At 41.3% G+C, this 23,731-nt stretch overlaps 2 protein-coding genes across 2 annotated transcripts in view; both read right to left on the reverse strand.

The window, feature by feature from the left end:
* The window catches only part of smc3 (structural maintenance of chromosomes 3), a 28,743-nt gene extending 12,234 nt beyond the window's left edge, over positions 1-16,509 (reverse strand). The window contains exons 1-19 of the mRNA XM_033624037.2: positions 16,329-16,509; positions 15,544-15,619; positions 15,315-15,353; positions 15,150-15,217; positions 14,785-14,856; positions 13,937-14,016; positions 13,758-13,836; positions 13,320-13,437; positions 12,939-13,114; positions 12,496-12,576; positions 11,625-11,789; positions 9,642-9,763; positions 8,433-8,646; positions 8,205-8,308; positions 6,932-7,031; positions 4,407-4,567; positions 3,864-4,005; positions 3,478-3,628; positions 2,732-2,884 (exon numbers count right to left, since the gene is read on the reverse strand). Of these exons, the coding sequence (XP_033479928.1) occupies positions 2,732-2,884; positions 3,478-3,628; positions 3,864-4,005; positions 4,407-4,567; positions 6,932-7,031; positions 8,205-8,308; positions 8,433-8,646; positions 9,642-9,763; positions 11,625-11,789; positions 12,496-12,576; positions 12,939-13,114; positions 13,320-13,437; positions 13,758-13,836; positions 13,937-14,016; positions 14,785-14,856; positions 15,150-15,217; positions 15,315-15,353; positions 15,544-15,619; positions 16,329-16,343 (2,116 nt within the window). The 5' untranslated portion in view covers positions 16,344-16,509. The remainder of the gene's footprint in view (positions 1-2,731; positions 2,885-3,477; positions 3,629-3,863; positions 4,006-4,406; positions 4,568-6,931; positions 7,032-8,204; positions 8,309-8,432; positions 8,647-9,641; positions 9,764-11,624; positions 11,790-12,495; positions 12,577-12,938; positions 13,115-13,319; positions 13,438-13,757; positions 13,837-13,936; positions 14,017-14,784; positions 14,857-15,149; positions 15,218-15,314; positions 15,354-15,543; positions 15,620-16,328) is intronic.
* A 1,174-nt stretch (positions 16,510-17,683) lies between these two features.
* On the reverse strand, positions 17,684-23,169 carry dusp5 (dual specificity phosphatase 5). Its single transcript, XM_033622999.2, has 4 exons — positions 22,686-23,169; positions 21,674-21,813; positions 20,736-20,955; positions 17,684-18,469 (listed from the first exon to the last, which is right to left on the reverse strand). Exons 1-4 carry the CDS (start codon positions 23,047-23,049, stop codon positions 18,063-18,065), a joined length of 1,131 nt encoding a protein of 376 aa, XP_033478890.1. The 5' UTR covers positions 23,050-23,169; the 3' UTR covers positions 17,684-18,062.
* Positions 23,170-23,731: the final 562 nt, after the last annotated feature.

Here is a 23,731-nt window from a genome sequence, read left to right on the forward strand (position 1 = left end):
TAGAGCAAGGCAAAAATGCAACACACACAAATGAACTAAATAAAAACAAGAGACCTTTGTTTGTAGTGGCATTAGAGAATAAAAGGTCACAGGACGGCTTGTAGGCTTTTCAGTGCAACTCAGAGAGCTTTAACTTGATTGACCTTCCAAGGAAAGACTGTGTCATCACTAATATCAAGGCAGAGGATTAAGGAGGGCTGCACATCACATCATTAATCTAATTCAACAGACAGGCTAATCAATCGTCCAGGGCTACAACACTCCAATGAGCCTTTGAGGTTTCACAGGACTCAATAAACACAGAAGCTAATCAATCTGCTGATTTAAAAAGAGCCACTGAAAGTCAGAGGACTGCCCTGCCTGTTGACGGCACAGATGGAAAAAGAAGATGGTTTAAAGGCCCTCTGATAATTTTCTTGAATGGGATCAGCTGGCATTAAAACACAAACTGCCCTAAATTAAATTATTTTTTAAGAAAAGAAAAAGAAACCAAAGTGATGACCACTTCAATTCTTATGAATAAAATATATAAATCAGGTGCATTTCAACGAACCAAGTCAGTTAGAGCTGTAACAGTTATGAGCAGTCACAAAGCAAGTGCACTCACTGCATGACCTCAATACTTCCACTGCAGTGTGGTGCTGGTGGCAAAATGAAGACAGCAACTTAAAATAGACGGGATGGGTGAGGTGCATCTCATGCTTATCGACAGGGCAGAGGTGGAGAGGCTTTTAAATAATTGATCTGTTCTGACTCATCGCTGCAGGAGTGAAGGACTAGCACCATGTCATCAGCTCAGTCATCTGTTTCCCCTGCCTACTCACACATATACGTAATCACCAGGTGCACATATTAACCTGCATACGCAGTGCTGGCTACCAGTGAAAAGCTACACAATCACACAGGTGTGCAAACAGACACATAATCATACCTAAGCGGAAGTGACCATATCCATGAACATACTGTACATGCAAACACAAATCCTCTCTGATCCGCCTGTTTTGCCTTTATAGTCTGTCCAGAAGTGAGTCATGGCTCTGGCTGATATGACCTAACATACACTAATCCTCTTTGACCCTCTCACTGTGCCCGAGTCAGTCTCCTGCTGGCTCAAGTAGCTACATAACCCAAATGGATGTAATCCACATTTAAAATACAGGCTCAGCCATGTGACATCACACTGTAATTGAGTGACTGCTGCACTGAAGGGTGTTCTAACTTCTTTCAACAGAGTTCCTTGATAGGACAAAGGCTCCGATACACTGCAAGGTGACATATGAATTCAAACACTTCAACAGAAGGACGACTGTGTGAAGGTCACTTTTTTCAAGACCGATATTTTCTTTTCCAATACGCACTGTGACAAAATATTGACTGTGCATGACTATGATGTTTCCTACTCCAATCCTCAGAGGATGAGTGCAGAATGCCAATATTACAAGTGCCTATGGTTTATCACACTTGCTGTTTTATTTCAGTGTACTCCAGACAACAGCAATCTAAAGCTTTCCTTGTACTGCCTGCAGCCTTTAAAAGTGAAGTGCATCACATTTAGGGGGATTTAGTAGCATCTAGCAGCGAGGACTGCAGACTGCAACCAGCGGAAACATCTGTCGCTTAGAATTCCTCCAGGGTTCATTGTTCAGGAGGTTTTAACTGGAGCCAAATTATCCACAGAGGTCTCTTTTTCTCCAGACCAAACACATCAGATAATTAAAACATAAAACCGTAAAAACCCTGAATAAAGCAGTTTCATGTTACAAATCACTGTGTCCCCAACACTGTTTAGCATGTCACTGCTTAGCTCGTCATCCAAAAACTAATGTGCGCTCACCTTTTTGTCTGATAACTTAAGATCCAGACGTTTTCCTCTCCGAAACAAACAAACCCGACCACTTCAACCAGTTAAAACAAGTAATAAAGGCGTTTCACGTTTTTTTCCAACAACGCTCATTGCAGATTGGCTTCCAACAACAGTGACACATATTTAGTTTTGCTTTACCCAGACTTCAAAATATATGTATGCATATGCATCATTTTATGAAAACTGACAAACATGTCATTAGCAAAACTGATTTGGAAAAATTAGTTCCACTAATATTCATCATTTAACAAGGCGATTCAATCCTGAATACTTGGACACTTAAGTAACAAGAAGATGACAAACTGATTCCTGATTAACTGTTTCAAGTTTCTGCTCATATCTTGACAATATTTCAAAGGGGATGACAACCTTTTTGTGTTTCAAATGTAGAAACATCTCCACTAATGCAATGCGCTCCTCCTACGACTTGCTGTATATCTCATGGGATTTGTACTGACATAACAACTGTTTAGTAATCATCAGTGACTCAACCATTTTGTTATAATCAATATATCTCAACGGGGATAAAAAAAAAAATCTGTCCTTCTGATGAAGTGATCACTTGGTGAAGCTTTTACAGAAATGCATTCATGACTCACTTAAACTAGTAAAGCAGTCCCAAACTCAGCCAGCACAAAGAGGATGAGTAAGCTCTTACTAATTTACATCCAACCATCAAATGATTAAGTAACATTGGAACAATGTCTAGACATGCAGAGACTTTTTAAAATTACAATACAAATCCCACGCTGAAAAATAATTTCAATTACATGTTCTGCCTTTCCAATGAAGAGCAAATGGATTTTGAATTTTCCTGTTGGCATCGACGATGTAATATTATCTTGATGATATATATTTAAAGGATATGTTCAATGTTCCTGCGCAGGTTCTCGTTGAGCTTGGCCTCCAGCTCACCCAGCTCCTCCTCAGCCTTCCTCATGTCTTTCTGCAGCTCCAGACGAGACTTTCTGGTATCGTAGTAGCCTCCTGTCAGAGCTCCACGGTGGCTCACCTGGTCACCTAGAAGATCACAACACAACGCACTGAGCAAGAGATAAAAGGCTTCTACAGTGGAGGAGTTAAAATGACAAAGTGTCCTAAAAATCAAATTCATGCTACATGAAAAACTGAACTACGATGTACAAGGTTCAGTTTTACAAAGGCAAATCAAAGATCCTGATGTAGGGCGCAGTGACAACCGTCAACCTTCAACAGTTGAAGTGGGAGTGTAATTCAGACACTGTGGAGAGTTCACATAATACAGCTTTTACTCACTTCACAGCCTGTATGTGCACATGGGTCGTCTGGAGAAAAGGTCAGACACAATAGCGGTGGCTGTACAAATGGAGGTATTAGCTACTTTTTCTGACAAGGATGCATCAGGAAAATGCTACAAAATTGCTGATGCTGTCGATTTAAAATGTACTTGAGGGCCCAAAGTGAAGTTACATTATCCCGAGGTAGACTGGTACCAAGCTGTGTAGTGGTAAACCTACCACCTCACTGGCTCACAACTGTTTTTCTGACAGCCGCCCCCTTCCTCGCCCCCTTCCTTTTATGTTCTTGTGGTAGTGATATATATGTATTATACTGGGTATCACAGGTCAGCTTACCCTCCAGAGTTATACAGTCCATGGTAAAAGCTCTGGCCAGCTGGGTGGAAACTTCCATGCTGCGACAAATCAGGGTCTTCCCAAACACATGCTTGAAGGCCTTGTCAAAGTTGGTGCTGTAGCGCAGCTTGCTGATCATGGGGATAGCGTCCTTATGGGGCAGAGACAAGTTGGTATAAAAACACTGGCAGATACCTTTTTATCAAACAAAAACTGTCTGTTGGAGAATGTGTAACAGTGGAAGATATGTTTGGTGTAACTGAGAAAATCTAATTAGCTCACTGTGGCCTCATGTCTCAAAGGGAAGAGTTTATTTTAGCCATTTGCTGTCAGGGTCCAAACTGACTACCCCATGGTACCAGATGAAATGTATGCATGTTCCTTACATTGGTCTCTGGGTAGGCGGTGTCCCTGACGTCCAGCTTGCTCAGAGGCAGGAATGTGACTTCTCCAGGCAGGTTCATTTTGTTGAACTCCATTAGTATTTTGGTGCTGACCTCGTCAGTCTCCACAATGTGATAGAACAGTCTGAAAAACATTAGAGCAGGTAGGCAGACAGAGCAACGACAAGGAGAAAGAGAAAAGTAGAGATGCATGATGGTTTGCCACATTGTCACTTTAACTTTAAATCAAGGCTGAGTCATTGTAAACAACCAACGACTGTCTGTGTATCTTTAGAAGTATTTGATGTACAAACTATATATAACATAATTTTTACAAGAGGGAGGAAGGAAGTGCTGCTTGGCTCTAATGGCTGGTGTGACAAGTGATCTTTGGTGAGGCAGGTTAATGTATAAAACGCACGATCCAGAAAGTCTTAAAGTGGTGCAGACGGCCATGGAAAAAAAACAAAGGCATTCTGTCTATATACATCATCTGTTGAGAACAACACAAGGAGGAAGCAGTGAAATGTGAAAAGCAGCCCTCACCTGGTGCCAGCAGTCACCTCCACACAGGTGTAAAAGGCGGGTTCACACTCAAAGTTATTCATGACGATGCCATGGTAACCATTGATGACATGCTGGTTGATGCCCTTCCGGCGGAAATGCTCAAGGACTTTGTTGATGCTGTCAATGCCGTTGAGAATAGCCTGGAAGACCACAAGAGAGAGAAGAGGGATAATGAATCTCACCTCCATTGAAAAATAATAATAACAATAATAATAATAATAATAACAATTTAATCCGCAAATCAATCATTTTAAAACTTTAGATAAAAAAATAACATATACACCAATATATGAACACAGTGAATGAATATGTATTTAACAATTAACACAGCATAAACACACTCCAAATCCTTGTTATACTGGTCCCATAAAAAACAGTGTTTCCCTTGTGTTGACTGCTTTGACATTGTAAACCTGTTGCACAGCACTCATTCTCCCATAACAGTGGTGAAAAACACCAGGAGCAAATGTAAAAGTCGAGTTTTCATTAAAACAAAATTATGACCGGTGTGCTAACAACATGCCAAATTGATTGGAGCACATGAGGCCAAAGTGCCTCCTAAGTTATTACTGGCTGCTGACAAGTAATGCAGCATTTAAAAGATTTTTTTTTTTAAAGGGAGTCTGGCACAGTGCTCACTGCACATAAAACCCCACAGGGGCCAACACGCATCACTTCTAGCAAATGTTAAAGAGAACATTAAGGGCAAAACAGCATCACCGATCTGTTGAAATCAAACAAAATAACGATACACGATAAAAAAATATTCACAATAAACTCCAAATCATTATTTCTTCTAAGTTTAAAGGCTGATTTTTTTGCTCCTGAGTAAAAGTTGAATAAACCATGTGGTTAATTGTGGTTTCAACTATTAATAATTGTCAGAATGTGACTGACATTTGCCGGACAGCATAACAATTCACAAATCTGAGGTAGATTCAAAACAATTATAATCAAAATAATGTCAATAAATAAAACAATTAACAGACAAAGAAATCTTAATTCTGGGCAGGAGCATGCCAAACTGTGTACAGAAGGTTTATAGTGTTTAGCTGAAAGTGTAAAAAGAACAAATAGACAAAACAAAATCTCAACTGTGGTCAATACATTCTGTTCAAGTTTTAAAACCACAGCATGTAATTTTGCAGTTTCTCAATCAAAACAATAACAGAAGACGGACTTTGATGACGTCGTGAAGTAACGAAGGGTCATTTATTGCAGATGAAAATCTATTTGACTGAGGCAGAAATCATGTTTACGGACGATTGAATGTATAAAAGTTTTATTCATGTTACCTTTAGTCACTACTACTTCTTCTGGAAAATGGTGGGTGGCACTTGGCGTTTAAGGTGCATTACCGCTCCCCATGCGAGCATATGGGTGGTTCAATTATAGCGAGGATTCATCGAACATTCTTTATATCTCCATCGAGGAACGTATCGAGATAATTATTGTTGTTGTTTTATCTACCAGGCCAGGCCAGCCTGTAATCGGTACTGACAACATCATCTTCACTTATTTGCTCAACTGACTTCAGCAGGTTAAATAACAGACACTCGACTTTCCTGCTGTTAAAACAGAATATGAACTAACCACGGGTGACATACTGTGCTGTGAACAAGTGAAACTTAAGTTGCCTGATGGAGAAAACCAAAATGAAAAATGTGTTTCAATTATACTGCCACTCATATTTTAAGGTGTATAGATAGAAACTGAAAGGGAACTGTGTATTTTGTTATAACTGTGCAACACTATGAACTGTACACTATAAATATAAAATGTGAGAGACGATAAGAGTCCGTCCTGTTGGCTGTTGCCTGTTGTGTAGACGGGATGAGTCAGCCGGGACCAATGAAAGAAAAATAAATGCAGGACATTTGTCCATGAAGCCACAAACAGCCTCCTTTCATCACAGCAGACATTATTCAGAAGTGATATTTGATTGATGTATATGCCCAGAAGAAATGACTGGCAGTTACAGGATGAGGCAGCGAGGAGTGAGTCATATGTAAATTTAACCAGCTATGATAAGGTGCCAGTAGCGAGGCAGATGAATGATTCCATTTGATATACCTATCCTGACAACTGGCTGAGTCACAAAGTGAGTCCTTCGCAGCATTCAGGTGGGCTGAGAAAGAGAGGCACTTTTTCACTCTGGGTTCGATTTATCTTCACTTGCCCATTTCCTCCCTCACAGTACTCCAGTAACTAAGTGCGTGTGTGAAGGTTTAAAAGATGTGTGGCGTGGCAGGTCTACCTCTGGTGTGCAAGTGTCATCCTGAGAAAAGGGCAAGTAAGTGTGTGTGCACAAATAAAAGCGATTAGCAAAGTACCATAAATCTGTCATCAACTTCAATCCTTTAAAAAAAAAGGGATTTCTATGTTTCTATGCTTTCACTCACACACAGACACGTCTTTCACTTTTGTCCAGACGGAAGCATCAGGTATCCTGTAGCTGCGTTATGCAAGTCAATAATTACGCAATGATGTACAGTGACACGGACCTTGCCGGTAGCTGCTCGAAGGAGCTGCTGTTTCTTCTCCAGGTCCTCTCGTTTGGCTGCCAAGGCCTGCTGCTCTGCGTTCTCCTCACGCCACAGGTAGCTGGACAGACACAGACAGTCACACACTGTTACACTTATGTCACCAGAAAGATCAAAACCAAACCGCAGCCATGATACTCACAAAAGAAGTCAGTCAATTATTAAAAAAAACACCCCAAAAACTAGGACACTGTATTTATTTCACGATGATTTTTTGCATCCTAAGGACATAGCCTTTTTCAGTAAAGAACATCATAACATTAAAATGAAAAACTCAGGTTTTTCTCTTCCTAAAAAATTAACAAACTGTAAATTCAACATTACTCCTTGTCCACAGCTGCAGATTAATTATATGCATTTATGCAATAATAGGTGAACGACCTATTCCAAACAATTTCTTTTATCCTCAAGTGAAACATTAAGTCCTTAAATTCTTACATAACCTAATTTAAATACATAAAACAATAATGCTGCCAAAACAGTCTCCCTCTTGTTTCCATTAGGGTGTTTTTGTCATCTGTTCATATTTTTAGATGATAGACCACTAATAGCATGCAGCTGTGGGGTCTGCATTTTGTGATCCTTCTATCAAAGATGTCATTATGCTGCCTTCTCACCTACTACACCTCAACAATGGATCAGAGCAAACAGAAGGGAGGATTCAACATCACACAAACATATTCATGAAATCTGTTTCATTTAGTGATCGAGATACTGAGGGCCTGCTATTTAATTTAATGGAATTCTAATTTTTTAATTAAAAAAAGGTCCCAACCTCTTTTTAAAACTTGAATTAAAAACACATTTCCCTTTGTTGTGTTTCAAGAAGCAGGGAAGCAGCTGTCTGGACTAGATTCTCACTACTAACCCACAACACAATTAATCCACCCCGGAGGACCTTTTAAAAGCAAAAAGGTGTCTGGCAGCAGAGGCCTGAGGCATCATCCTCTGATATATAAATAAACCTCATTGTTTAACTGGACAGAGAAAGCCTGGTGACATTCACAGCAGACAATACTCTGGTATGTTACTAAAGGTTGCCAAGCAGAGACAGCATGTTGACTAAAAGGATGGGTGAACTATTAAAACTTTCAGCTTACTGCAAGACGCAGTCACGACTCAAAACGACTCATTTAAATGAAGTGATGTTACACACTGTGAAACCACACCGTGGACATCTTTGACTTAAATTAGGTCCCAGATGTGAGGTAAAAGAGAAGGAAAAGGTTCTTACTTTCTTTCGCTCTGCAGCTCATCCTTTCTGTTCTTAACCTCATAATACTTCTTGTCCAGTTCCTCGACGCGGGTCTTGACCTCGTTTAGATCTTGATCAAGTTTCTATAGAGACAAGTTAAGAGTTGGTCATACACACTCACCTGTCAGGAGGTTTGATTAAAACTAGAAGAAGCTTCTAACTGAACAGGTTATCATTTTGTATTCATCTTAAACAGAAAGAACATACGTTGTATTGCTCGAGGTTCTTCTCCTTGTTGGTCTCTGTGTCCTCCAGGTCTTTGTGAATGGCTGCGATCTGCCTCTTCTTGTCATTGATTGCCTGGTCCAAAGACTTCAACTCCTTCTTAATCCACTTGTCCCTCTCCTCCTTTGAGGTGAACTGGCTGCCACGACCCTGCTTGGCATACAGGTCGGTCCTCTCCTGTGTAGCCTGGGCCAGTCTGGAGGAAGGTGTAACCACAGAGGGAGATACATTTTTTATAACTAAATCCCAAGTGAGCCATTTTCAGTTATTTTCATTTCTCGACAAACTGTGCGTGTAGATGTGCACAGTTAACAACCTTGTTAGCCACAGTTAAACATTTACAATTTTTACCATTTTCAGTCACATTGACCCTGAAACACATTGAGTTTTATTCACTGTTGAGGATAGCTTTGGGATGATATCAGTATTGTTTTTAAACTTAATATTAAGCAAATATTAAGCATAAGCCATGATTTTGAGTTAAAAGGCCTTTATAATTTGCAGTACAGTGGCCACAAAGACACATCAATGCCCACTGGCCTTCCAGACTGGGAGTGTAAGCTCTACTCCAGGGGCTGTGCTGAGATAGAAAATACACAAAAAAGCTTGGGGACACTTATTTGTTGCCAGCAAAATCTACATCAACAAAAACAAGCACACCCAACAACACCATGCAGAGTGATGAGAAAATACTGTGTCTGAAGAACTGTGGTTTGTTTGAGGAATGAAGTTAGCATCCAGTTAGCAAAAATCCACGTTTATCTAGAAATGAGCCATTGTAACAGCTGATTTTGATAGATTACGCCACAGTTCTCTACCGATGTGCCTTTTTGTTTTGATCATTTATGGCCATGTAATACAGTGTCTGCTAAATATAAATGACACGTAACGTGTAAACAGCAACGTTTTGAAAAAGAAGGATAGGTGTGACTGATGTGGGTCCTTCAAGGGAACACTGAAAAAGGACCAAAAACAGCTTTGTCTGGGTCACCTTTCTTCAGTGTAGGATTCTAAATGTCTGTAGCACACCTGAATCAAATTACCCTGTAGAAGGATCCACAAATATCTCATGTGGATCCACCTCTTGATCTCTTGCTGTACGAATGTATTCAAAATGTGATGACTGACTCATCCAGTTAAGAGCTGGCCATAAGCTGCTTGAGGGGGCATTTGAGAATGAGTCATCCCTACCTGGATATACCCCGCTCCTCTTTTTCCTTCACCATGTTGAATTTGGGTTCTGTCTCCTGCAGCTCTTTTTGCTTCTCCTCAATTTTCTCCAGCAGCTTCTGACGCTCCTTCAGCAGGCGTTTCTGGGAGAGCAAGAGGAGACATTGTTTAAAATAAATCTTCACAATGTAGAACATACTGGTGAGGAGAGGAAGAAAGGAAGAAAAATGTGTGGGAAACTGGAAAAACTGTTGTGAAAGAAGCACAGTGGAAAGTTGATTTTAGAACGTACCGATTATTATTTTCAGTTTATTTATGTATCTACAGAACATTTGCTCATGCCACCTATCTGACTCCAAAAATGTAAACTTGGGACAAATTTGAGGTTTTGCAAAACTTGTGTGCTACAAATAATACTAAAACAAAACTACTTAAAACAGTTCAGTTGTTGTTTATCTACAACACTCATATTAGGCTTGCACTTTATTTACTATAACTAATATAATTAATTAACTCCGGCCAACAAAAATTGAGAATAGGTCCCACACAATCTCAGTGTATTTTACAGTGTGGGATAGATAGAGATTTGGAAACCAAACGCCTATTGTGGAATAAAAAGTTAACTTATGTAAAGCTTTGGACGAGGCAAACTCTAAAAACGTGTGTACCCAATGCAGATGTTTTATTAAATATATATATATACCATGTGTTTACCTTATAGTAAATACAGTATAAAGGAAACACCATAATAAATGACCATATATTTGCACTTCCAATCACTCTAATTGTTAGCACTTGTGAACCACTCTCACAAGTGAATAAAACTAGGATACTACAAGGAAACTACAGTCTACTCTGGACACATGAAATATTCAAAGAATGATAACAAGGTGTTGAATACAGGAAACTTAAAGCAAATGCATAGGGTATGTATTAGGAAAAAAAAAACCTTCCTGTGTAGATAAAGCCATTCTGAAGATTCATCAAGATTCCTCCACCTTCGTTAAAAATCTTAGCTTTCATTTGGATCTCCCTGACAGCAGACCTGCCCTAATTTTGACAGATTTTCCTGTGTGGGTGATGATGATAGGTATGAAACCTCTACCCATGTCAATGCCACGTCAAACCAGAACCATCAGCAGCGAGTGACGCAGTTCTGATTCTTTTGCTTTTCATTTTGCTCCAGTAACTTTTGGCTGATGTTCTGCCAGCCGTGGCCAGGTGGGCTTAATCCAACCAACAGCCAGCATGCTGCCTGGGACCCATCATGGGTCGCACACAGACTGAGCCAATAAAGCCGTTATGTATGATCATCGTCTTCATACTCGCACACGTGCGCACAAACACACACTGAACACATGGCCATACGGAGAATGATTCATGCCAGCTCTGCACACACATCCTCATGCCAGGAATGATGTATATTGGAGCTGATGGCAAAGAGTCATACACAGGCTGGAGCGTCCTCTGTTTTGGTTCCTTAATTCACAATTGGACCAGCAAACGTTCTTCTGAAATATTCAGCGATAAAGCTGTCAACTCTATACACTAAGCCAAACTGCTTTTTGATTTGCTGACTATTTTGTGAATAAATCATTTATCAATTAAAATTAAACCTGTGGTGGTTATAGTTTAAAAAAAAAACTGTGCTTTTCATGTTACAGTAAAATACTTTTTTTTTTTTGTTTTGTTTTACTGTTGATCAGAGAAAATAAACAATTTTAATATATTATTAGAGATATAATTAGAGACCTGGTAATCCCACTTCTCCTTTTTTTTTCTTTTTTAAATGTTTTTAGACTGCATATTGTAGTCTTATTTATAGGGAAAGCAATCATGCACTTGCCCCTCTTTACCACTAGTAAGGGATGAGCAGAGCGGGTGAAAAGAGAAAAATATGACTATCCTCTACATACAGTGATGGTGCAGGGTAAAAGGGGGTGGGGGAGTGTTGCTGGTGCAGCATCACGTGTGCAGAGTGACGCAGATGGGAGGCTTCCGTACCCTCTGTTCGCTGTTGCCTGCCAGCTCGTCCTGCAGGTCCTTGGCCTTGAGCTCGAGCTTGGTCCTCTGCTTGATCTGCTCCTGGCGCTCGGCCGAAAGCTGCTCTCTCTCCTCCTTCATGGCAGAAATCTTGGACTTCAGCTCGCGCACAACACGCTCCGTCTCCTACAGAAAGGAAGCCAAAATAAAGAGACAGGCTGTGAGATTTAATTCAAAGGAGTGTTAATCCAACAACTTACTTCCTCTTCTGTGATTAATCAACTGTCCATCTATTTAACAAAGCCAGATACTGTCAGAAGAGTTGGATACATTTGTCTTATGGAAATGTTGTTAAATTAAAAGCAAATATTTTTATTTATTGGCAGGGTTACAATAGGACATAAAAAACAAGAAATATGATGACAAATGACAAAAAGCTGAACTATTAGAAAGAAGTTTTTGTGTTCTATTTCTTTGTGTCTAATGCCTTATGTTTTGCTGCCAAGATATTGAATGGACTCATGTTCAGTGACAGCATTTATCACTTCTCTTTAAAGTCACATCCTGACAAAATTGCTTAAGTGACACTGTGATTCACAAATCATACTTGCATGACAAGTTAAATCTTGCTAAAATCTGTCACATTGGAAGATCAGTCAGAGTAACCATATTTTGTTTTGAAAAAATAGACATTTCTGGACTCATAATGAATCATTATTCAACTATGTGATCAGATGAAAACAAACGAACAGCTGAAATTGGACGTGATTTCCAATAATGCACTAAATATTGTGACTCGGTTTTTTAATGCTGTGAGATGATGATGTTTATTCTCCCCCCACATCCTTAATCACAGACAATACTACTTCTTCTGCAAGGTGGAAGTCTTTACCTCTACTTTGTCTCGGGCATCTTGCTGAGCATCACGCAGCTGCCTGGATTTGTCTCCACAGGTCTCTCTCTTGCTGGAAAGCTGGGAAAAAACACACACACACAGTATTGTTATTGAATGTGTACACAAGAAAGGAAGAACCTCATGTTTGGGGCACTGACCACGGTGACAGCTAGATTCTTGCTGTCATTTGTATTTTAACAAGGATCACTCGTTTTTTTTCTACCTGTTAACTTTTAATGGCTCTACACCTGCCATTACAAATGCTGATAAACCAGTTATATCCAAGCTAAGATGAATATTCTCCATTATATTGTGTATGTATTCTGAACAAAGGGTTGTGATAATCTCCCAACCTGGCACCAAAACAGTTGTCACTCACAAAGTGTAACATTTTCAGTCTCTTACTTTGTATACGCACAATACATCATTTCCTTTGTTACCTCATCCAGTTTGGCGCGGGTTTCATTCAGCTCCTGGTTGTAGATGGTGTACTCCAAGGCTCTTCTCATCTTGTCCCACTTCTGGTACTGAGCCAGCTCCTCCTTCTCATCCTCCAGGGTGTGCAGACGCTCCTCAATGTACTTCAACAGCTCATTGATCTTCTCTCGCTTCCCCTCTGAGGAACACACACCATGTCATTGTTTCTCCTTTCAAACTTTCTTTATGTAAACCACTACTAACTATACATTTAATTTTCTGGGACTGGATTTTTATTTTGGCTACAAGTGATAATTTAATGGTGAATGCTGTATAGCACAAACTGTAAAAGCATTATGACGATAATGGCAGTCTTTGAGACAATAAAGTTAAGAGGCTTTTACCTGTCTCCTTCATGAGAGAAATACTCTCCTCTTTGCGCTCATCGTACACCCGTGTCCCTGCCACCTCTCTCAGCAGCTTCAGACGCTGGGAGTCCGGTGCTGTGGCCATTTGGTTGATCTGAATGAAACATTAAAATAATGTGTAATATGGAACAATCTGCTGTTCAACATAGTGCTAGGATTTTCCTGTCTGAAAAATTACAAATTTTATATGAATTTTAGCAGATGTTGATTTTCTGATTTTAACACTAACCCTTAAATCAGCTGATATTGTAGAGGTTATGATTTCAACATGACAGGCTGAAACATCCAGCTAGTGCAACTGGCACTCTTTTGCAGCCCTGATGAAATTCTGCAAAGCATAACACTACACTAAAAAAACCTACATAATTATTGTGTCTTAAACAAGTGTGAAATTTGCTCCCACTCCTTTCTCACCTTTCCCTGCTTGACAATGTAGTATGGGTTGCTGCGGGAGAAGCCGGCACTCTCCAGAAGGTTCATGACGTCATTCTTACTGCAACAATCACAGACGCCATCAACAAAGTGATTACATGGATTCACAGAGTTGCTATTTCCTGTGATTGAATAAACAGTCCATTCCCAGTAACACTTACGTCACCATCTTCTTGTCTAAGAAGTACTGGTCCTTTTTTGCACCAATGACGCGGCGAAGGGAGACTTCCTCTTTGTCAATCTGGATGGAGAGACAGTTAACACTAGTAAAGAGGAGATTCACACACTGTGGCAGAATTGGCTGGTTATGTCACAGTATTGCCAGGCTGCAATCTTCAGATTTCTAGAGTGGTACAAACATCATCATCATCAGGAAAGTAAGCACTGTGTGTTCTGGAGGCAGCGCAACTGCAATCAGTGGTCACAGCAGTCGTCAGCAATTTAGGGAGACAGTTCAATGTGAGCTCAGATACATTACATTGTGATAATTTACCATTTCCACTGGCAGATTGGACTACGGATGGTGGGAAATGTTATTTCGAAGGTGATGCCAAGATCTGACAATTTTGCCCCATGTTCTGATGTAGATTTTTAGGAATCTTGGTACAAATACAGGTGTGAAATGGGTGGAGTTGCCCATCTCAAAGCTTCTCTTCTATTCTGGGGCTTATTTGAGAGAGAAGTGTAATACTCTTTTTTGCTGGGGTTAATTTGGCACAAGTGCTGTGCACAAAATTGTCAACACATCAGCAGTAAAACAATTAATTGGACAAAGACTGATATGCACATTTAAACTCACACTGGCCAACCCAGACAGCATACCAACATACCAGTACACCTCTAGTTTTATCTTATACTGGTACCAATAATTAAAACAACCAAGTATTTACAACACACATACTATGAAGACGGAATATCCTTTGAGAAGCTTATTGAAAAGTTTCATCAGTGTGTGTGTGTGTTTGTTATTACAGTAATAGGGTCAATGTGAAATGTTTTTCATTCCTACCGGCAGCCGGTTGTCAGAGTTGTCAAATATAATCTCCACAAAAGCTGAAATGACACGAGGACCAGTTCCCTCCTACAGAGACAGGGGAGAAGAAGCACAATGATTACATGTTTATATTGATCAATAGCCTTGTTTGATAAAATGTTTCCCACTGTTTCAATCACCTACAAAACGTCATATTTTTTTCACCAAATTGCAACTCATCATAAGACTTTTGCAATCCAGCAGTTATTAGGAAGTTACACATGCCTTAGTCAGCATAAGTTTGCCAAACAAGTAATTTCTACAAAACCACTGTGTCACAGAGGTATTCACAAAGCAGTAGCCAAGTAGATCTGCCGTGTCTGACATTTGCCTGAACTTACGTGGAGCAGAGCCAGGCGCTGTTCAGGTCGCAGGTGGCTGAACTCATCACTGAGCACAAACTGGATGGCTAAGGGAGCAGAGAGGAGCAACAGTTTTAGACAACAAAAAATCACTACACAGTAGTAATGTTTGACTGTTGTATGGTAAAACTGAGGCAGACATACCATAGAAAAAGTTACTTTTTCCTGATCCATTTCTTCCAACTGTATGAAACGGAAAAACAAGTCAAAATGAGGACATGGGGACACATGTACGCAGCCCCTCACAAGAGACAATTCTTGAGGACACTAATTTGAGTCCGGCAACCATCCCCTCGCGCTCACATACATACATTATAGAAAGAATTCAATGTGTACAAACATGAGTGAAAAGTTGAGGTGAGGACATACTAACCGATGACATTGTGCTTTGGACTGAACGGGTCTACCACAGTCTGGTCCCTGTAACTTCGGAACCCCTGGATGATGACCTGCAGAGGAACCCAGACCCCACTGTGAGCATAACATCCTCCTATTTATGCTAACATTCCCGACATACTGTAGCTAGACAAAGCCATGTAATAACACGTCAGTTTCAAGCCAGGAACTATTCCTGACTACAGCAATATCACTAATATGCCCCTCCTATAACGTTAAAATAATCTCAGCATCTTCAACTCAACTCAGCATCTACTGTATCATAAGCGAGGACAGCAGGGCCTTGACTGTCGGCTAACTGTACGAGCCAGTATTCATTCAAGACGTTAACGGGTTTGCAAGCTTACTAACAAACTAAGTCGTAAATTAGACAACTACAATACTACCAAAGCTTATATTCACATCTAACAAAATCGACTGTGATGTTGTATCGTGCAACATTGAAAGAACAGCGACAAAATCCACTAGCCTCACGTTAGCCTAGTGGCATTAGCTTAGCATCCCGGGAAGGGGGACGGGCAGTTCATATACAGCTTAATCCAGGTAGCTCTAGCTAGCATTCACAAGCTAACAGCTAGCTTTTTAACGTAGAGCTGTTTCTGTGTGATTTTGCATAGCTCTGTAAGCCAGCTAACGTTAAAATGTGTGCAAAAGCCCGCTATACCGAGCGCTACCATTCAGTAAAATAACGTTATGATAGCCTATTTAACGTTAGGCCAGCGAGAGTCGGCAACACGCACAAGTCTGGAGTCGTTAGCTTACCTGTTTGATGTACATGGCTGTCTAAACAGGGCGTCTCCTCGGCTGAATTTGGAGATAAGCTCCCCCGGTCCGCTTAACTGGAGAAGCCAGAAATTTAATAACCCAAAGTTAGCAAAATATTAGAAAAATTCATACATTTAAAACTGGTGGAGCACGGGCAGAGGAGAATAACATGGAAAATGGCGGAGGGGGCGGGAAAGAATGGACCGTACCACTATGTGAAAACAGGGTTGTAGCAGTAAACATATACTAAATTATGTGTTTTACTGAAATACATTAGACATAATAAGACGATGGAACAATACCGCATGTGTAAGCACAATAACTTAATTTTTAGGTTGTACGTAAATAACAGGTTTGATACGTTTTTTATGTAAGTACCTCCCTATTTGTCCCTATTTTCATAGTTGGTACAGTCTAGCTGTCTGTCTTCAAGGCGCCAAAGACAGAGAGGAGCTGATACAGAGTATAAACTGCAGACAGTTAAGCCAGTTGATGCAATTAGAAACAGATCTTGTTAATGGACAAAGACTGCTGTTGGTTGATAATCCCCAAACAATATGTTTTTTACTTTCTTTGGGAAGCACAACTTCACTCTGTTTTTAAATCGCAGTGAAATTCTTTACCCGTGGCAGGTTTTCATTTGTGCACAAGTTTTCATCAGTAGTTTGCATATTTGCACCAGTTTACACTAACTTGATGAGAAAAATAATCTAGACATGCAGTCTTACTATAACTATGAATAAGCAATGGGCTATTTCCTATTTGAATCTGCTCACAAGAGCCACCTCAGTCACTGCAGGTGTCACTGTTTGCCTCTTATGCTGTATTCATCCTGTTAGAGTTTATGATCTAGGCCTACAGTAAATATCTTAAAAGTATCCAGTATCCTGGTTATGGTCGGGTTTTGGAGTATCCTAGTATTTCTTGTTGTGAATATAGGCCTAAACATCATTTCCTGGTTTCAGAAACCTGTGCTAGATTACTCTTAACCAGAATACAGTGGCATGTAAACACTTGACTCAGGTTTCTGACGTGACTGATTTGGTGAGAAACGAAGACAACTGCAAATAGATGATCAGAAACCTGGAAACTGCAGGGATATGAATAACCAGATTCCCCATGTTCCAGGAAAACATCATACCCTAAACAGGATCTAAACCTGAATAAGGCTCAAGAACAGGATACTAATGCACATGTAAATGCACTCATTGATTTTTCCTGTCATATTTGGAGAAACAGGCCTGCGGTGAATGACTTGGAAAAAGTTCACTCCCATTTGACCTCCCAATTAAGCTGTAGACCTGTAAACTACCCCGACAAGAACAGTGCTAGAATGACTACATGACAACAGCTTTATTTTCGTGGTGAAAACATTTATTAAACACATATTAACATCCACGTCATTGAAAAAAATCAGACAGACTGTAATTTTCAAATAAATTAGGTTTAAATGCCTGACTGTATTTGTGAATAGGCATAAATCACAATATCAACCTAAGGCATGTATATTGCAGTTTATCACTGTGCTGTGTTGTTTCATCATAGCAGTTCAGAAGACAGGAAAACAGCATCGATGTCTGAAGCCCAGAGTTTTCATAGGCCTCGAGTCCCATGAACTGATACAATTATCTTCTGTTTCTGTCTGTCTGCTCTGCTGGTTTCAACACCAGGCACACAGAGAGCATTGATTTTTATTTTTTCAAGTAAGACTACAAGCAGTCACAGTTCATTTTAAGGCAGTGCAGTTATTGGGCTCAGTTTGAACTGGTGGTGGACCGGGGACTGCAGGCAAGAGGTAGGGAGGGTGAACACAGATGGCTCAAAGTTTTTGGTGTTGAAGGTGGTGTTGAAGTCATTGGCAAAAAAGGAGGCGGACTCCGGGATGCAGGGTGTGGCTGGTTCAGGTGTGGCGGCATGAGCTGGGGCCGTGGAGAGGACCTCTGACTCAAACTGCAACAGCTGACCCATGAAACTGAAGTTGGGTGAGATGACTGCCCGGCGCTGCTTGATGATGTCAAAGGCTGCATCCAGTCGCAGCTGCTGCGTCCTCATGATGTAGGCCATGCAGATGGTAGGTGAGCGGGAGATGCCTGCTTCGCAGTGGACCAGAACCTTTCCCCCTGATTGCTTCACGTGATCTATAAAGGAGAAGAAGGGGACAAACCAAGGTTATTGATACATGATTTTGTCTGTGATCATCAGCAAAAAAAGACAATTTCAAAATATAAGCATTTGTGTTGTCAGGTTTTATTTTTTGTTTTGTTTGTGTGTGTGTGTCTGTAATTGATATTTTTTAAAGTCAAGTTACGTGGTGGAGAGGTTACAATGAATCATTAGGGAGTTTTAAACACTGAATAATAACAAATGAAAAATCACATTTTAACTGTGTAATCATTGCCTATTCCTTTCTCCCACTCACTAATTAATGCAAACACTTTTCTGCATCTAGTTTCTCTCTCTCTCACACACACGCACACACACAGCAGCAGCAGCATCAGCAGCAGGATTTAATGGACAAACAGGAACATCATCCTTGTCAGTACACCTCATTTGTATGGACGCAGAAATGGACACACATCTTGTACCAGTTTCAGTTGTGTACGCACAGACACTTGTTAGTCACAGAGTGCAGCTGTAGCCTCAATGAGGCTCTCTTTCTCCTACACTGCTGTGGAGGCGCTGGGTGCTGCTGCTGCTGCTGCTGCTGCAGAGTTCACTGTGGCACAGAGATGTGTGTTTGAATTTAGAGCTGCAGCACTCCCACACAAGTATCTGTATGTTCTAAAGCCCACACGAAAATCCACTTCTGTCATCTGTATAAGTGTCACTCACAACACATTTAAAGATTTGGTTCGTTCCTAGAACCACTGTGAACTCCTACACGTCTCCTTTTCTCTCTGTCGCGTGTGTAAATTCAATCTACCTACGGACACTTAGTTCCACGAAGCCTCTGCAGACACCTACACATATGTCTGTCTCTGTTAAATAGAAACATTGAGGGCCACTTCTGTCTGGTCCTGAGAGCCACTGCAGGGGGAACAACGATGATTTCTGACAGCTCTGGTCCTCAATAAACCACATGAATGAATCATGAACATCCCATCTGGAGTGGAGGATGGTGGGGTGAAAAAAAAAAGAGTGACGGCAGCAGTGGGTCAATAATATTTATCATCTCCCCCCTGACTGTACATCAGTCACCAGGTCGGAAGGGTTTTTTGATTGGTGATTGATTTTCGTTTGGGACCCAGCTGCAGCTTGGTGATTATTTGTGCGCACCACATTTCTAATCACTTGACATGGTTGATGAATTTTGGTGGCTCTCTCTGGATGTAGGCTAAACCTGCCCCTGGAACAATTTTTGCTCTTATGTAATAATAGACTTACACAAAGACACCCTAAATGTGGGCTGCATCCCCAAACAATGCACAATACCAACAATAGCAGCCACCCAATGCTGGTCAGCCAAGCTGCCCGTGGGTGAGCTTTGTCCTTGGTTATGACTGCTATAAATAGCCACCAGCACATTATGTACATCTTTTGCTGCTGCTGCTGCTGCTGTTATTATCCAGCACCTCTCGCCTCTCCCACACACTCTCTCTTCCTCTGTAACACATTCACTGCCCCGCTGCCCTCAGGTCCATCAATGATTCCCACCTGCGGGCAAACAACAACTACGCTTTCTCATTATGTGTCAGTCAGCTGGCATTTATCCTCCACCCAGCCATCATAAACAACTGTGTGTGTGTGTGTGTCAGTAAGCCCCCAACCTCTTCCACCCGGCCATTACTAAACACAGACAGCTCACCCAGTTGTCACACTGAGTGGCCACACCCGGCAGTGTAAGCCATTGAGATTAGGCCTGGGAGGCAATGACGGCATGGGAGCGTCTTTTTCAAGTAAAGACGTGGGGGAGGGAGGGAGGGAGGAAGGGAACGGGGGAAGTGAGCAAATCCTGAATGAAAGCAGGCTGGCGGGATATGTTAGTGGGGGATTGGAGGCAGGCGATCAAGTTAAACTGATTACGGCTAGGGTTCTTATGGCCCTCTATTTGTGAATGGTAGCAGGTGAGAGGACCAACAAAGGGGACTTATTTGAGGAGGCATTTCAAAAATAAACACATCTATGTATAGTTGCCTCTCTAACTCAGCTTGGGTAGTTTCGAGACGCCTTAGGGTGATGTTGCACTATAAATATACGGAAGTTGTTGTTCCAGGAAAAGGCTCCATCTTAGTGGTGGTGTATTTATTTCCCTTCCTAGCTAGTTTGAGTGAGTGAACTATTTCGAGCACTAAGCCAAGTGGCTTTTTAGAATTCAGATTCAGATATAAACCATTGAGTGCAATCCCCTGTACATAGAAAATAGCTGCCCCATAAAAGGAGAGCCAGGCATATCCTTCAACTCACCAATAAACTCTATGGCCTCCTGGAAGTGGGAGCTGATGTCGGCCATGTGACTGTCCTCCACTGGGATCCACTTGTAGTCGTAGTGGCCCTTGGCCGGCTGCAGGTCCCTGCGTGACACATTGAGCAAGGCCGTGATGTGAAGGTCGCTGAGATAGTCCTGTCTGGAGGCGTGGTAGGCACTACCGAGGTAGAGGAAAGGCAGGATCTCTACAGGTTTACCCTGAGAGGGAGAGAGAAAAAAGAGATGTTAGTTCATGTGGATAAGGACAAGAATATACAATGCACTGTGATTTCACGGCCACCCTAACAGGACATAACACTGGTCAACACATTTTGATGCATGTGCTTTAATCCACCCATAATCCACCCCTGAGAAAATGGTCCAGGCCACAACATCCAAACACCTGTCAGTCCAATAAGCTGCAGAGCAGAACATTACGTTCATCTGCAGACAAAACACACATGGACGCATGCAGCTGGACGAATGGATTTCCCCTATTATGTAAACCATTAAGTGAAAAAAACCACAATAGGACTATGTCAACCAGACACAACAGAGTGTCCTCTGAGATATGAAGCTGTCACATGTTTTCTGTTTGGGCAGTGGAGGAGATGGAAGAAAGGTCAGGGATAAAAGAGTGTTTTTCTCTATGGGGTGTCCTGATGTCAGCTGGGCATCACTGAGTGGTCTCTCCTTTTTTTGTGCCAAATATGACATGGCTGGGGAGGAGTGAAGGTCACAGAATATCATATGTATGTTGAGAAAATGTTTTGATGGGCTGATGCCAAATATAAACTCTCTGATGTCAGCATGGCTTGGATGAGTTTTTTTTTGATAAGGTTAAAAATAAAAAAGATCTCAGTGGATGTGTGCCCTGTGTGGGAGAGAGGGAAGGGAAGTACTGTGCTGTAAAAAATAAATAAGGGTGTTTCCATACCTGATCATAATCTGGTTTGTGGTGAGCAAGCTTCTCGTTGTGGCTGTTGACTCTTTTCTCGGTTTCAGTTCCGCTCTGGTCGATGGTTTTCACCTCAGTGCAAAGTTCAGGGTATTGAGAGTGGAAGTTCTCGTATCCTCCTGAGAGAGAGGGGGGGGAAAACCATGAGCACACACTGTAATAAATAAGCTTAGAATAATTCTGCCTCTACCCCCCTTACACACACACATCTTGTGAAATGGCAGAGTTTATGAAACATGTCTTAGCAGCGGATTATAACCTTTATAACCTGACTATAAGCGCCTAATTAATTACAGGAGCCTGTAGTTGAGAGACCGGTAATCCATTTAGGGCAACATCCTGAGGACGCAGCGTGACAGACGGAAATGGATGTGTCTCAACACAACCCCGATGGTTTTATTTAGCTAGAAGAAATACTTCGGATGGGATTCAATTTTCATTCCTACTTGTTTTCCCCCCCTTCTTAATCAATGAAAGTCATGGTACCACCAATTTGCTTGCGTTTCTCTCGCACTGACTCATCCGCTCCGTTGACTCACGCAGGACATTTATCTCTCCAAGAAGTGAGAGAAAAATGTAGGCTGCTCTCAACACAGGCGAGGGGGATAATGGGAGAAATATGACTTGGCCTTAACTGTATCTGGGTTATTAGGAAAAGTGAAATAAAATATGTAAAGCACAGGGCCTGTGGGTAAGTCCATGAAAACGAGGAGACAGAGAAGTGGACTAAAAAATCTTTACGCACGCCTGACTGCAGTTATGAAGATTTAAATAAGTAAAGTATGAAAATTATACTAGCCTGCTTTTAGATTTCTGGAGCACACACTATAGACATACAATAACAGAAATTTAATCCATAAACAAAATTGTTTGATTAAAAGGTCCTCTTGTAAGAAATAAAACGCTGACACATTTAAGGCTATTAAAACAAAAAAGCAAACTCACTTTATGTTTTCCTAAATAAATTATAAACATATTACAAAGTTCTCACCTTTCAGGAAACAGATGTTTGCCCCGCTCGCTAGATGAGAGAGAGTGTTTATTACTATTTGTGCTACACTGTCTTTTTTCAGTTTTTGCCAGTGGGACGTCCGGTCATCCAGAGCTACGATAGCCGATATGCTCCCCTCCCGAAGCCGGAGCAGGGACCTCTCATCTGGGATGACAAACTGCAGAGGCACCGGCCCTCCTCGGGACCTCCGGACCACCACTGAGTTGAGATTGACATTGACAGAGCCTTTGATACTGGAGTTCGTGAATGAAAGGTAAGGTCGGCAATCCACAATAAGGCAGCTCCCGCACTCCTTCCTGATGATCTTCCGCAGACGCCTGCAGTCAATGCTGGAGACTTTCATTTTGACGCTTAGGAGTTGTTTGTTATTGCCTAAAGAATTCAACTGGATCACTCCTAAACGAAGGGATACGGACGAGCGAGGAGTCCCGCGCGCGTCTGTGCCTACATGTCCTCCAAGGGGATTCCAGCCGATCAGTTTTATGTGAATGGAACCTCCGGCGCGTGACGTCACGAACCATGTATGGACACCGGTGAGGTGTGATCGCAGAGAAAATAACCCGCCCACATCTATGACTGAGCTGTGACTCCGCCTCCGGGTCCTGGTAAATAAAAACCCTACTACTGCAGAGTGTGTGTGTTTGATTCAACCATTACTCACTATGTGTCCTCCACCAGCACCTACACTTGCCGTTTCATTCTCAGTTCCCAAACAGTTAGGCACATACAAGCAGTGTTTTCATTAGAACCACAGACAATAAGGTACATCGCCTTGACTTAAAAAAAAGGATGCTAATTTTGGAAGGAGTTGTCAGACATCACAGTCAGAATTACAAATCCCCATTGGAAAGAACAAAGACACATGATGAATAATGATAACACAAACACATCTACGCACCTATATCCAAAAAGAAGGTATAAGGCATATAGAAACAGGGACACCAGACAATATATGAAATAGGACTGCAACAGTAACCATTGTTTTTGTTATTGATTAATCTTCTGAGTATTTAACTGAGTAATAT

The sequence above is a fragment of the Epinephelus lanceolatus genome, chromosome 3 (genome assembly GCF_041903045.1).
Source record: "Epinephelus lanceolatus isolate andai-2023 chromosome 3, ASM4190304v1, whole genome shotgun sequence".
Lineage (NCBI taxonomy): Eukaryota > Metazoa > Chordata > Actinopteri > Perciformes > Serranidae > Epinephelus > Epinephelus lanceolatus.

What these genes read in the sequence shown, in the direction of transcription:
- dusp5 (XM_033622999.2), bottom strand. Translation starts at nt 23,049, where the DNA reads ATGAAAGTCTCCAGCATTGACTGCAGGCGTCTGCGGAAGATCATCAGG. An exon ending in AAACATCTGTTTCCTGAAAG is followed by an intron (nt 21,814 to 22,685) that starts GTGAGAACTTTG and finishes CCTCTCTCTCAG; the next exon opens with GAGGATACGAGAACTTCCAC. An exon ending in ACAAACCAGATTATGATCAG is followed by an intron (nt 20,956 to 21,673) that starts GTATGGAAACAC and finishes TCTCCCTCTCAG; the next exon opens with GGTAAACCTGTAGAGATCCT.